This window comes from Hemitrygon akajei, chromosome 1 (assembly GCF_048418815.1).
Source record: "Hemitrygon akajei chromosome 1, sHemAka1.3, whole genome shotgun sequence".
Lineage (NCBI taxonomy): Eukaryota > Metazoa > Chordata > Chondrichthyes > Myliobatiformes > Dasyatidae > Hemitrygon > Hemitrygon akajei.
In genome coordinates this window covers 33,943,481-33,957,834 of record NC_133124.1, presented here as the reverse complement: position 1 = coordinate 33,957,834, position 14,354 = coordinate 33,943,481, and the positions used below count along the sequence as shown (strand labels likewise).

Below are 14,354 nucleotides of genomic sequence, written 5' to 3'. Positions count from 1 at the left end.
ACACACACACACACCTAACAGGCACTGATGGTGATATGCCCATAATTATGCTGTCACGAACCCTCTCAAACAATCAAATCAATTGATTCATGGAATATGAACTACAATGGCTACAGCACATTATTTTATTTGAAAAGACCATTTCCAAATACCGGCTGGTGTGCAAAAATTGATTGTGCATTTGTGGTGACAAATTCCCAACTTCATACCAAGAACACCTTCAACCTTGCTGTGTGGCATTCAAATCACTCCAAAGAGGACAGCTTTGCTCAAGTGTAAGGTTCATGAGGAGCTGTGTGGCATTAGGAGCAATTATTTTATTTCACTAGAATCTGTAATAATATAGCACTCCACCACCCTCCTCTACCCTTCATGTTAACATCAAATCAGGCAGCAATGCTGGTTCGATGGGGAAAATCGAAGAGCATGCTGAGTAAACCCCAAGCATACCCCAAAAAATCTGACAACTTGGGTAAAGCCAAAATATATGTTCACATGCATAAATAAGTTCCGGTTTAAGATGACGCTGGTGAATCTCTGGCTGGTGGCTAATGAAACAACTAAAAACTTTTTTTCAATCCCTCTTTTTCTGGTAAACGATCATTGCAAATGGTAGCTTGCAACTTCCTTTTGGACTTGGGAGGCAATTCGATGTGGCTGAACCAAGGTGAGGCAGTGGGCCTGTCACTGACAGCGAGGAAGACCCAAGGGTCAGTCAATTTACACGCCAAGCCGATTTTGGAAGGTCGGGTACAGGCTGAATCAAGGTGGTGAGGTCCAGGCCCCAGAGTGTATCAAAGCAACTGAACCAGCTGTTTGGATGATGATTTAAGCACAGGGCTAGATTGAAACGGTCAGGGTGTTGAGGCCCGAGATGAGGGATGGGCCAGTTTAGCTCGCTGCTCAGCTCTGCACTGAACTGGTTACACTCTCTTTGTGGACTTCAGTTCAGAATGCTGTTTGCTTACGTTTATTATTTGCATTATTTGATTTTATTTCCTGTTCACTGGGTGCTTGACAATCTTTAAAACATTTTTTTAGGCTTCTTCATTTCGTGGCTGCCTGTTAGGAGTCAAATCTCAAGGTTGTATAACGTATACATACTTTGATAATAAATGTACTTTAAACTTTGAATAAATATTTAAAAAAAAACACTGCAAACAAAAGGCTATCCATAATGGAGAGATAACAGCTCAAGTCTTGTCACATCCAGCCAAGAAAATGGGTAATTAAGCAGGATACAGCTGCTCCATAAATACCTCCACCATCAATAATTCTAAGTCCAGCAGAAGAATGAAACACATTGATGGAAAATATGGAACTACTTTCAGCCCAAAGTACAAAGAACATGATATACTTTTCCTGACCGCCTCACTGTCACAGATGATCTTAAGGTAATTTTTTTGTTCCAGTTTATGAAGGATTAACATTAGATATAGAAAGGCCCCATAAACATCCTCGCCAGACTACTGAGGACATAGATTTATATGTGAATCTGCCAAGCTGATTCAGTACAAATTATTTCACAAGAAAGCATGGAGGGCCCATCTTTAATTATTTCATCAATTATGCTTCCTCCAGAATTAAGTCCCAAGCAGGATGCTCACTAATAATTTTCCACTTTTCAGATCGATTTCAATCCCTCAGATAATCCTGCACGATGATTTTAAAAAAAATTCAAGTTTCAGTTGATAAGCCTCAGAAAATGTGTTGCACAAGTGCCAGGTGTTGACCATCTCCAACAAAACCATGTAACCACATCTCTTTGACGTTGAGCTACCTGTCATGAAACATTTGGTTTACTGCTCACTGTGCAGGGCTATTAAAAAAGAACTTCATTGCATCTTAAAAGCTTCTTCCCCCAGGCAGTTAATCTGATAGACCAGCCTAGTTAACGCTGACCTCCCCACTTCCCTCTATTTTGTCAGTCACAGCACTGTAAACACTTTAAACCACTTTATATATAATGCTGTTTACATTGTAAATACATGCACATTTTATTCCATATCTGTACTTCTAATTTTATTTTATATAATTCTTAATTCTGTATTATTGCTGAATGTTTTCATTCAACACAAACACACCACAGCAATTTCCTAATACATGTAAATGTATATAGCGAATAAAATGGATATTGATTTCAGCTCCTTGATGCTAATTATTTACTCACATGCCCATCAGCTCCCTCTGAATTTGCTTGCCACCTATACACTCTTGAGAGGAAACTGCAGTACCCATGGATAAACCACCCAGCCACAGGGACACAGAGAGCACCCAAGGTCAGAATCAAATTCAGCACAAACCACTGCATTCTGGAGCTAAAGCCTGGAAAGATGCTCTTAGATTCTCTGGCATTAAACTAGCAATGTGTTAATTAATGGCTAACACCGGAAACTAGTAGTGACACAGAACTCAATATTTTTTGGTAATATATTAATAATTCAGACCTAATTGCAAGGGCATAATAAAGTTTAAAGATATTAGAAACAAAATAAGCATCTGGTTGATGGTGAGAAGGAAAGCTTTATATTGCAAGATAAAGATGGCCTCCTCCAAGAGGATCACAACCCTTGTCGTGGTTTGGAGGCATGCATGCCTCAGTGACCCGGAGAGCTATGTTAGCTAAGGGCTTTATGATAGGGCCACCCATGCCAAACAGGTCAAAGGGTAGAGGCCAGACTAAGAGTGGTCCACCGGTCTTGCAGGTAAAGCAAAACTGTTATCAAAACAGCACAGAAGTAAGCTTCTACATCTGAGTGAGACGGTATTCCTGAGACTCCACCCGGAACTTATATAACTGACAGTTATGAAAGAAGTCCTGAACACCGCCAGAGACAGAAGACCTTCTCTGCTGTCCTAATCAACAGTGGCATAATGGGCAGTAGAAATATAGATGAATAGACAAATAGCAGACAGTTCAGCCAGTGAGAGGCTTTGAGAGCGAAGGATTGGCTGGAAAAGCAACAAAGTCATACAGAACAAATGGGAACATCCTACAAAATGGGCTGGAACTGTGGAATCTATATCCACAGATCCTAAAAGAAAGCAGGAATATTCAGTGAGATGGTATAGCTGGCATGTGGCAGGGGTGGCCAAACCGCGGCTCGCGAGCCACATGCGGCTCTTTGGCATTCAATGTGCGGCTCATGGAAATATGTTGGTTGACCTTTTTACCACGTGCTGCCATTGCATAGAAATGAATGGGAAAGCATTTTGCCGATAAATAGAACTGCAGGAAATCCCTTGAGACTTAATTCCATTGCTCAAGAGTTGGTGAGAATCGCTACGTGGTGCTGAAGACAGCTTGAAGACAGGCGTGAGTTTCAAAATACATGATGCAGATCTACGTCGTTTGGCGCTCAAAGTCTTAGTGAGTCTAGGCCCGACCTCACTCAGGTCATGTACATTAACGCAGTGTAACACAGGACATTGAATTGTGCAGATCTAGTTGGTACACTGCGGATACAAGTTTTGTTTTCAAGTGTCTGTGAAAATTTTGTGAAGGAAGATGGCGTCATTAAATTGTAAGAAATGAAAATATGAAGATGAAAACAGACATTTTAAGCCACAGTGGGAGGAAGATTTTGCATTCACTGTTAAAGGAGGTAAACCATTGTGTCTTATCTGCAATGTGTCACTCAGTCATTACAAAGTCAGTAATTCGAAATGCCACTATGAAACAAATCACAAAAACTTTTCGGCTTATTATCCACGTAAATCCGAATTACGGAAAAACAAATTAACTGTGTTAAAATCATCTCTAAATAGCCAGCAGACACTGTTGACAACGTTCAGTATAGGAAGCTGATACGACTGAAGCTAGTTTAGTTATATCATGGAATATTGCTTGTGCAGTATTTTAAAATGTGCAATATTGTGCAAGTTTAAAAAACTACATGCATGAATAAATATTGCATACATGTATTTCTTAACAATTATATAATATTTTTTGTAACAAAATGTGTATGTAACAATAGAAATGTGTGTGTAAATTTTGTTCATGTCTCACGGCTCTTAAACATCTGAAGTCAATCGTATGTGGCTCTTACACTAAGTAAGTTTGGCCACCCCTGGCATACGGGAAAGTGCCACAGAATCTCACAGCAGATAATATTATGCTTCAATTATATGCAGCACTACTGAAACAACTTGAGCATAAGGTACTTTTTTAAAAAATTGGCGAGGGGACAAATGTGCCAGGAATGAAACATTTTAAGAGACAGAAGGGTGTTGACTGAAATGTAAAAATTAGGAGGGGTCAGAAAGTAACTACGAAGTACCTAGATGCCTTGGTAGAAGGACCATTCCAGATGGCATATGTTAAAATGATGTACAAAAACTTTTCCACCAGAGGGAGGTAGGTTCTCTGGAATTCACTGTTGGAAAGCAACGAAGAGTTAGAACCCCTCGTCACTTTTAAAACTTATTCAACGTGTACATGAAGAACCATGGTTTGTAAAGGATAGTGGGATAGGGTTTAGTAGTTTTTATTCAACCAACACAAATATACTGCACCAAATACCAATTACTGTGTTTAAAATGCTTGTGATTACATATACTGTAAGTTGCTACCAGTAAAACTTCGCTTGTAACTTTTGATTTGTGTATGTATTACTATTACTTTGTTCTCTTACTCTTAGTGTCCACAACTTTGCACGTAAGGAAATCGAAGCCATACAGTGAAGCAGCATTAACCAGCAGAGGATAATTGGATGAATAAAAACATTTAACCCCAATTAAAAACTAAAAACATGCTACTGTTATTGTAAATACGCCCGCATTTATAAAGGAAATGTGTCACAATGTGAAGCCTCTCACTAACGTGCCATTGCGGGGCTTTTATCAGCGTGTAATTACATTCTTGCAGGTTTAGATAGACATACGTTTACACTCGAGGGAAAAGCGTAGCGAATCAAAAGTCTGATTGACTCCTGTGCTTTACATGTAGTAAGACTTGATGGACAGTAATCTGAGGAACATTTGAGGCCATACTTTAAAGTGGGACTCGGATGCAAATGTGACAAACAAGTAAGAAATTTTAACTGCACATTTTGATTACATTTCCGAATTGTTCTAAACACAAAGGTATAATCAAGTGTAGGATGGCTAAAATTTTGCATAAGCTTATTTTGGAAACCGTCAGTAAACTTAAAGCAGAATGAGGTTCGAAAGCCCTGAGAATTGGACACGTCAACCCAAACAGTTCCCGTGGGGAAATCGAACCGCGCGTTGCACGATGGTCCTAGTAGTTCCCCCTCACTCCTTGTCGCCTCAATATACCTCACAGGCACACTACAAATCCCAGAACACTCAGCAGTTCGGCAAACAGGAGAAAGGCTTCGGGTGAGAAAAAATAACCGGGAGAAAGGGACTGGCGGTTCCCGCGACACAACGGACCGCCACGTAACTCCGGAGTCACCAAGCACGGGAACAACCGCAGGCTGCCGGCCGATTAAAAAAAAGCCTGGCCATCAGCTGACTCCAGATGGGCGTCGCTCACTCACCTCGAACATGAGTCCGAGTAGGAAGACCATGGCGACACATGACACGATGTCGGCGTGGTTCTGAACAATGAACTCGTGACTGAACACCGGTGGGTTCTTGCTTTTCTTGCGCAGACCCATAGCGCCGGCAGCAGAAGCGAACTCCGAAGCTGCGAAGACGGCGGCCGCTGCAAACTGACGACCGCGGCCAGCACCACGTCCGCAGGAGCCAGGGGCTGTTTGACTCCGCCCCCGCCCCAAGCATCAACGCCGAGGCGAGGCTCCCAGGGGAAACCTCCAGGTACAGCGCCACTCCAGGACGGGAGGGAAGACAGTGCCACCTCACCGAAAACCATCTGCACTACATCGTAGCGCACGCACAGTACTTAGAGCAACTTTCAGTCTGCAAAGTCACACTAGCTCCTGTTGTAAACATGCAGCAATAATGTACTTAAAACTTGAAACGTCGTCTGTTCATCTTCCTTCATAGATGCTAAGTCCCTCCGTCATTTTGTGTGTGTAAACAGTGAATATCATTCCATTCATCAGGACATACAAAGGTCCTTGGGATTTTTCTGGCTGGAGGTCCATGTTCAGCAGAGACCCGTACTAGGACCTCTGCTGCTTGTGATACATACAGTAAAACTGACATGAGTGAAAACATAGATTGGTGGTGTCGTGTTTGCGTAGATAACTGCCGAAAGATACAATGGGAAATCAATCATTTGCAGATAAGGGTGGAGATAATGGTAGGTGGAGTTTAACCCTGCCAAATGTGGGAACAGGAGTCTCTTACAGGTATGCTCCCCCACCTTGCTTACAATTGAATTCCTGTTCTTACTTAGTGCTGTGCTGTGCCATTGGCTTCTGGGACCGCCTGTTATAGAGAGCTATTGAAATAAAAGAATTTTAACAAAGACAAAGGCCTCGCTCTAAGTAAAAACTGGAATTCGATTATAAACAAGGTGGGAGAATGGAAACCTGATCAGATGAGGACTAACCAATCAGGAGGGCTGGACAACAGAGGTATTAACACCACCAGGCTAGACATGCCCAAGCATGATCCCAGATAAAGATGGCAGAGTCCGTCATTGAAATGTCGGTTGTACCTGGTTGGCAGCCTGAGATGAGTTTATTCATCGTATAAGCTGAGAAAGCACTAGAATTAGGCCATCCACCTATCTAGTCTGATCCACAATTCAATTATGGCTGATTTAACTATTCAAGAAAGGAAGGAAGCAGAAATCAGGAAAACTACAGCAGTTGTCCTCACATTTGTTATTGGTAAACACTGGGATCCATTGTGAAGAAGCCAACAGTAAAATATTTAGTAAATGATAATCAAATATAGAGAATGCTCATGAGGTTTATTCCTGGAACAAAGGGGTTGACTGCAAAAAAAAAGTTAGCAGAATGGGCCTACATTCGCTGAAAGATAGAAGCAGGAAATATCTTCTTCCTATGTCATCATCAAAATTTTATAGTTGATAAGATTCAAATATAAGATTCTGATGGTAAATGATATAATGATTCTGAAAGGATGCTTTCCCCTAGTACGGGTATCTATAATAGAAACATACAGCACAATACAGGCCCTTCGGCCCACAAAGCTGTGCCAAACATGTCCTTATCTTAGAAATTACCTAGGGTTACACATAGCCCTCTATTTTTCTAAGCACCATGTACCAATACAGAAGTCTCTTAAAAGACCCTACCATATCTGCCTACGTCACCGTCACTGGCAGCCCATTCCACGCACTCACCACTCTCTGCATAAAAAACTTACCTCTGACATCCCCTCTGTACCTACTTCCAAGCACCTTAAAACTGTGCCCTCTCGTGCTAGCCATTTCAGCCCAGGGAAAAAGCCTCTGACTATCCACATGATCAATGCCTCTCATCATCTTATACACCTCTATCAGATCACCTCTCATCCTCCGTCGCTCCAAGGTAAAATGGTTGAGTTCACTGAACCTATTCTCATAAGGCATGCTCCCCAATTCAGGCAACATCATTGTAAATCTCCTCTGCACCTTTTCTATAGTTTCCGCATCCTTCCTGTAGTGAGGTGACCAGAACTAAGCACAGTACTCCAAGTGGGGTCTGACCAGGATCCTATTTAGCTGTAACATTACCTCTTGGCTCTTGAACTCAATCCTATGGTTAATGAAGGCCAATACACCGTATGCTGCATTAACCACACAGTCAACCTCCGCAGCAGCTGAGTGTCATATGGACTCGGACCCCAAGATCCCTCTGATCTTCCACATTGCCAAGACTCTTACCATTAATACTATATTCTGCCCATCATATTTGACCTACCAGAATGAACAACCTCACACTTATCTGGGTTGAACTCCATCTGCCACTTTTCAGCCCAGTTTTGCATTCTATCAATGTCCCGCTGTAACCTCTGACAGCCCTCCACACTATCCACAACACCTCCAACCTTTGTGTCATCAGCAAATTTACTAACCCATTCCTCCACTTCTTCTTCTAGGTCATTTATAAAAATCACAAAGAGTAGGGGTCCTAGAACAGATTCCCAAGGCACTCCACTGGTGACCGACCTCCATGCAGAATATGACCTGTCTACAGCCACTTCTGTGGGCAAGCCAGTTCTGGATCCACAAATCAATGTCCCCTTGGATCCCATGCCTCTTTACTTTCTCAATAAGCCTTGCGTGGGGTACCTTGTCAAATGCCTTGCTGAAACCCATATACACTACATCTCCTGCTCTACCTTCATCAATGTGTTTAGTCACATCCTCAAAAAATTCAATCAGGCTCGTAAGGCACAACCTGCCTTTCACAAAGCCATGCTGACTATTCTTAATCATATTATGCCTCTCCAAATGTTCATAAATCTTGCCTCTCAGGATCGTCTCCAACAACTTACCAACCACTGAAGTAAGATTCACTGGTCTATAATTTCCTGGGCTATCTCTACTCCCTTTCTTGAATGATGGAACAACATCCACAACCCTCCAATCCTCTAGAACCTCTTCACCTCCAGTGCAAAGATCATTGCCAGAGGCTCAGCAATCTTCTCTCTCACCTCCCACAGTAGCCTGAGGTACATCTTGTCTGATCCTGGTGACTCATCCAACTTGATGCTTTCCTAAAGCTCCAGCACATCCTCTTTCTTAATATCTATATGCTCAAGCTTTTCAGTCATCCCTACAATCGCCAAGATCCTTTTCCGTAGTGAATACTGAAGCAAAGTACTCATTAAGTACTTCTGCTATCTTTTCTGGTTCCATACACACTTTTCCACTGTCACATACCTCCTCATAATTGGGGATATATTTTTAGAATAACGATGTGCCAATTTAAAAATGATTGTGAGGAGGAATGTCTTCTCCGAGGATCTGGAATATTTTGAATTCTCTATTCCAGAGAAATGAGAAGGAGACATTAAATAAACTTAAAGACAGAGATTCACAGGTATTAAAGCTCCACAGAAGTCAAGCTAAGAAAATAGTATTGGACCAAGACTAGATTAACCATGACATTATTAAATGGTGGAGAAAGCACGAGAAGTGAATTAGTCCTCCATGCTCATTTTTATTCTGTTCATATGTAAGAAATTCATTCAAAATTACTTAGCAATGGCTGTGAATACCCAAATAGCTTTTTTTTTACTGTTTTACCTTGTACCCAGTTTTGGAGATTGTGCTATTCCAATTACAGTGAAACTCCTGTAACCTGGCATACTTGAGACTCGATGGTGCTGGACTAGTAGATTGAATGTTATAGTTTGTACTCCAACAACGTTTAATTCAGATCTTTTTAGATGTCACACATTACAATGATGCTGGTACAAAATTGGTAAGTTTGTGAGCAGTTTTGGGTCTCTTGTCTACAAAGGTAAGAAAAAGCGTGCCGCCATTGGAGAGGGCATAGATGAGGTTCACAAAAGTGACTCCAGGAAAGAAAGAAGTTAACATATATCTTTGGGACCAAATTCACTGGAGTTTAGAAGAATGAAGGGGAATCTCGTTGAAACCAATTGAATAATGGAAGGCCTTAGACAGCGTGGATATGGAGAGGATGTTTCCTTTGGTGCATGAGCCTAGGACTCAGTCTCACAATACAGCAAGGGTTCCCAACCTTTTTTATGCCATGGACCAATACCATTAAGCAAGGGGTCCATGGACCCCAGGTTGGGAACCGCTGGAATAGAGGGATAAACCTTTAGAACAGAGATGAGGAGGAATTTCTTTAGCCAGGGGATTGTGAATCTGTAAAATTTATTGCCACAGACAGCTGTGGAGGCCAAATCATTAGATATATTTAAAGTGGAGGTTGATACATTCTTGATTAGTCAGGGTGTCAAAGGTTACAGAGAGAAGGCATGAGAATGGGATTGAAAGGGATAATAAATCAGCCATGATGGAATGAAGGAGCAGATTCAGTGCGCCAAATGGCTTAATGCTGCTCCACTGTCTTGTAATCTTCTGATTTAAAGAGAGTGCAGGAAACAGAATTAGGTATGTTACAGAGTGTGGCACTTGGGTTCCTGCTGTATCACTTTGGGGGTCAGGGGAGCATACATGAGAGGCAATGGTGCTATGTTGTCCAAATGACACTAAAAATATAATGAGTTTTGCACTGGTTTTCTTTTTGTGTACATATCTTATGTGCATAAAGTTTATTTTTGAAATTAATGTAATCTACTGTGGTCCTTGTGAGTGAAAGGGAATACAGGAACTGGGGCCCCAGTTAGAGTAAAGGAGCAAGGAATCAGCATTCTGTGACCAGATGACAAGCCATTGAAATTTCCTAATATTGGACTCTTACTGTGGTTCGTTATAATGTAAAATGCATAATAACGCTAGGAACCTCTTTTAGATTTGTTGCATGTTATCCGTTGTTAGTATATTCTTTTGTTCTTTCTGTCTCTGTGGTGGAAACGCCTCATAAGAAATCCTGCTTTGCACAATGTATGTTCTTCTATAAGTAAAGTGCCTTTATTTGTTTATTGAAATGACAGCATCATTTTGAGTGAGTAAGTAAAAACAAAAGAGTATACTTGCAACTTTTATATTTAAAATATCTTTATTCACCTAACAAGCTTTTCTCAATACAACGAAAGATACTACGAATTAATGTCATGCCAGTTGTTTCCATGGCTTCTTGTTTCTCTTCAGTCTGAGAGCAGAAATTGCATGTCGTGCTTGGGTGAGGCAAGATCTCGGCACAATACAACATCATCATGACACTTTCAGACTGCTTTGATAGCATGACTTAATTGTTCTCTTTATTACCGTAGATTTCGCACTACAGAGCGCACCTGATTAAAAGCCGCTGGCTCTAATTTTAGAAAGAAAATCAATTTTGTACTTGTACAGGCTGCACCGGATTTTAGGCCGCACCGTATTTTCGGCCGCAGGTGTCCCACGTTGTAATATGAGATATTTACACAGAAAGATATTACACGTGAGGATTTTTTAACTTTTAATTAAATCCATATGGTAACATAAACAAATACATATTGCAAATGCTTTTTTTCGAACCGTGCCTGTAACGCAGCTACTTTTAAATATACGTTGCGTATACTTTTTTACTGAACAACATTCCAATATCTCCTAACGACTGGTAAAATATATATATACTGCAGCCTACCAGGAAAAGTTATTGATCGCCTTTAACTTAAAAGCAGCGTTCGCTCAGATCTAATGCCGCTCGCGTAATGCGCTCGCCCCCGCCTTCCCGTTTATCGCAAACCGGTATCCCACAAGACGCGGCGAAACCGGATGTGACGTCATAGCATCCCGCGATGTAGTACAGAAAACAAATATAGTTAAAACACTTCTAACCTTAACTAGAAAATGAATTACTAAGCAAAAATATTATAAACTAAATAACTGCCATAAAGGCAGCACAATGCTTTTCTTCGAGTGTTTTCCATGTTGATGAGGGTGAGTACAAATGACTGATTTACAATAATTTAATTGTGAAAGTGCGCTTGATTTATCGTACAATTTCATTGGACCTCTGTGAACTACTCATCAATTTTATTGGTCTACTGTTACGAGGCAAAATGTTTTTGGCGGCATGAAAAAAAATCATGCATTAGCTGCACCGTAGTAAAGGCCGCAGTGTTCAAAGCTGTTCAAAATGTGGGAAAAAAGTAGCGGCTTATAATCCGACATCTACGGTAATTCCAATATCACTTCTAACGTTTCCATGGATAGTTCAGCTCAGGTTTGGGGAGTAGATTCAGATTCAAATTCATTTATTTATCACATGTACATCGAAACATACAGTGAAAGTGTGATTTGCGTTAACAACCAACAGAAACTAAAGGTTCACTGGGAGCAGCCGCAAACAACGCTGCATGTTCCCGTGCCACTGAAGCATGCCCACCTTTATAAATATTTTACATACAATGCCTGCAAGAAAATGAATCTCAGGGTAGTATACTGTGATATACAGTATATGTCCTTTGATAGTAAATTTATTGGAAGTTTTGAACTTTGAACATTTATGTGTCATCTTACATATTTTATGTGTCCTTTCCTTTTTCAGGCTTCTCCTAACTATTTCTGACTTATCCCTCTTATCAATTACACTTCATTTTTAATTTTAGAGCATAAGTTAATGAATAAGAGGTAATATGTATTCTAACAATCAATGCTTGCATAACATGATGACTCTAACTAGTAACTTCTCAGGCCCATGCAAATAGTTTGTAATATATTACAAAGACTTAAAAAAGGTTCACGAGAATGATCCCAGGAATGAAAGGATTAATGTATGAGGATTGTTTGATGACTCTGGGCCTTTACTCACTGAAGTTTAGAATGAGAGGGGATCTCATTGAAACCTATCATATATGGAAAGGCCTAGATAGAGCAGATGTGGAGAGGATGTTTCCTATGATGTCTAGGATCGGAAGGAACAGCCTCAGAATAAAAGCACGTCCCTTTATGTGAGGAGGAACTTCTTTAGGCAGAGGTTGATGAATCTGTGGAATTCATTGCCGCAGAAGTCATTAGGTATATTTAAAGCAGAGGTGGATAGGTTCTTGATTAGTAAGGGATAATAAATCAGCCATGATAGAATGTCGCAGCAGACTCGACAGGCTGCATGGCCTTATTCTGCTCCTCTGTCTTCTGGTCCCATGTTGATTCCATGAAGTTTATGTTCCTGAGTTTCATAATTTTAAGTAACATTGATTAAAAAAAATTCCGAGTCCATCTGCTTCATCGGAAAATGTACAAGACGACTCATCAAAGAATTTTGTGTTCTTAAACAATTTTGACTACTAAGTCATGGCCATATTAGCTAAGTTATTTTCAAATTTTGTTCCTAATTATTAATTCCAGTAGCGTTCCAACTTTCGAAGAGAACATCTTTCATTGTGCAGTGTGAAATAACTATCTTAATAAAAATTGAAGATGAAGAATGGATCCAATTGATACAAACTTGTAGAAGTACAGTGAGCCCTTGACAGCAGAACTGCTTACAATTGTAATTAATGATTTCATGGTGCAGCACCTTCTTCCTCGATTACAGCAAAGCAAGGAGACAATGCAGTTTCTGTTTGGCAGACAATATCAGATGAGCATTCGAAAATTAATTGAAGTTACAACATAGGTCTATATATATTCTAAACACCAAAAACAGATAGATAACGGCTGAGGAACAAGAAGAGATAGTTTCATGTCAAAGTCAAAGTAAATTTATTATCAAAGTACAAGCACACTCAGTGGTTACTTTATTAGGTACTCTTGTATATCTGCTCATTAATGCAAAAAATAAACAGCCTATCATGTGGCAGCAACTCAATGCATAAATGCATCCAGACATGGTTAAGAGGTTCAGATGTCATTCAGACCAAGCATCAAAGTGGGGGAAGAAATGCGAGTTAAGTAACTTTGACTGTGGAATGTTTGTTGGTGCCAGACAGGGTGCTTTGAGTATCTCAGAAACTGCTGATCTCTAGGGATTTTCATGCACCGCAGTCTCAAGAGTTTACAGAGAATGATGTGAAAAGCAACAAAAAATAATATCCAGTGAGTGGCTGTTCTGTGGGCAAAAATGCCTTGTTAATGAGAGAGGTCAGAAGAGAATGGCCAGATTGGTTCAAGCTGGAAGGCAACAGTAACTCAAGTAACCATGTGTTACAACAGTGATGTGCAAAGGAGCATCTCTGAATGCATAAAATATCGAACCTTGAAGTGGATGGGCTACAGCAGTAGAAGATCAGGAACATGTACTTAGTGGCTACTTTATTAGGAACGCAAGGTAGACAGAGAATATAAGCAAACTCTGAAAAACAATCAATTTGCAAAAGAAGACAAATTTTACAACTAAAAATTAAAAAAAATAATGCTGAGAACACAAGTTGCAAGGTCCTTGAAAGTAAGTCTGTAGGTTATAGAATCAGTTCGGAGTTGAGGTGAGTGAAGTTATCCAGGCTGGTTTAGGAGACTGATGGTTGCAGGGTAATAACTGTTCTTGAATCTAGTGGTGTGGGACCTAAGGCTTCTGTACCTCTTGCTCAATGGTAGAAGCAAAAAGAGAACATGGCTTAAATGTTGGTGTTCCTTAATGATGGATGCTGCTTCCTTATGCCAGTGCTCCTTGTAAATGTACTCAGTGGTAGAGAGGGCTTTAACTGTGATGGACTGGGCTGTATCCACCACATTCTGTAGAATTTTCTTTTCCTGGGCATTGGTATTTCCGTGTACCTAGTTAGGATACTCTCTCTGTACATCTCTAGAAGTTTGTCGAAGTTTTAGATGACATGCTGAATTTCACAAGTTTTTAAGAAAGTAGAGGTGCTGTCATGCCCTCCCAGGACTGATATGATAATGCCAAGGAATTTAAGGTTACTGACCTCCAATTTCCTAATGAGGA

General features: G+C 40.5%; 1 protein-coding gene across 1 annotated transcript in view; it reads right to left on the bottom strand.

The window, feature by feature from the left end:
- The window catches only part of tram1 (translocation associated membrane protein 1), a 36,505-nt gene extending 30,747 nt beyond the window's left edge, over positions 1-5,758 (bottom strand). Inside the window, exon 1 of the mRNA XM_073040704.1 lies at positions 5,505-5,758. Within this exon, the coding sequence (XP_072896805.1) occupies positions 5,505-5,624 (120 nt within the window). The 5' untranslated portion in view covers positions 5,625-5,758. The remainder of the gene's footprint in view (positions 1-5,504) is intronic.
- Positions 5,759-14,354: the final 8,596 nt, after the last annotated feature.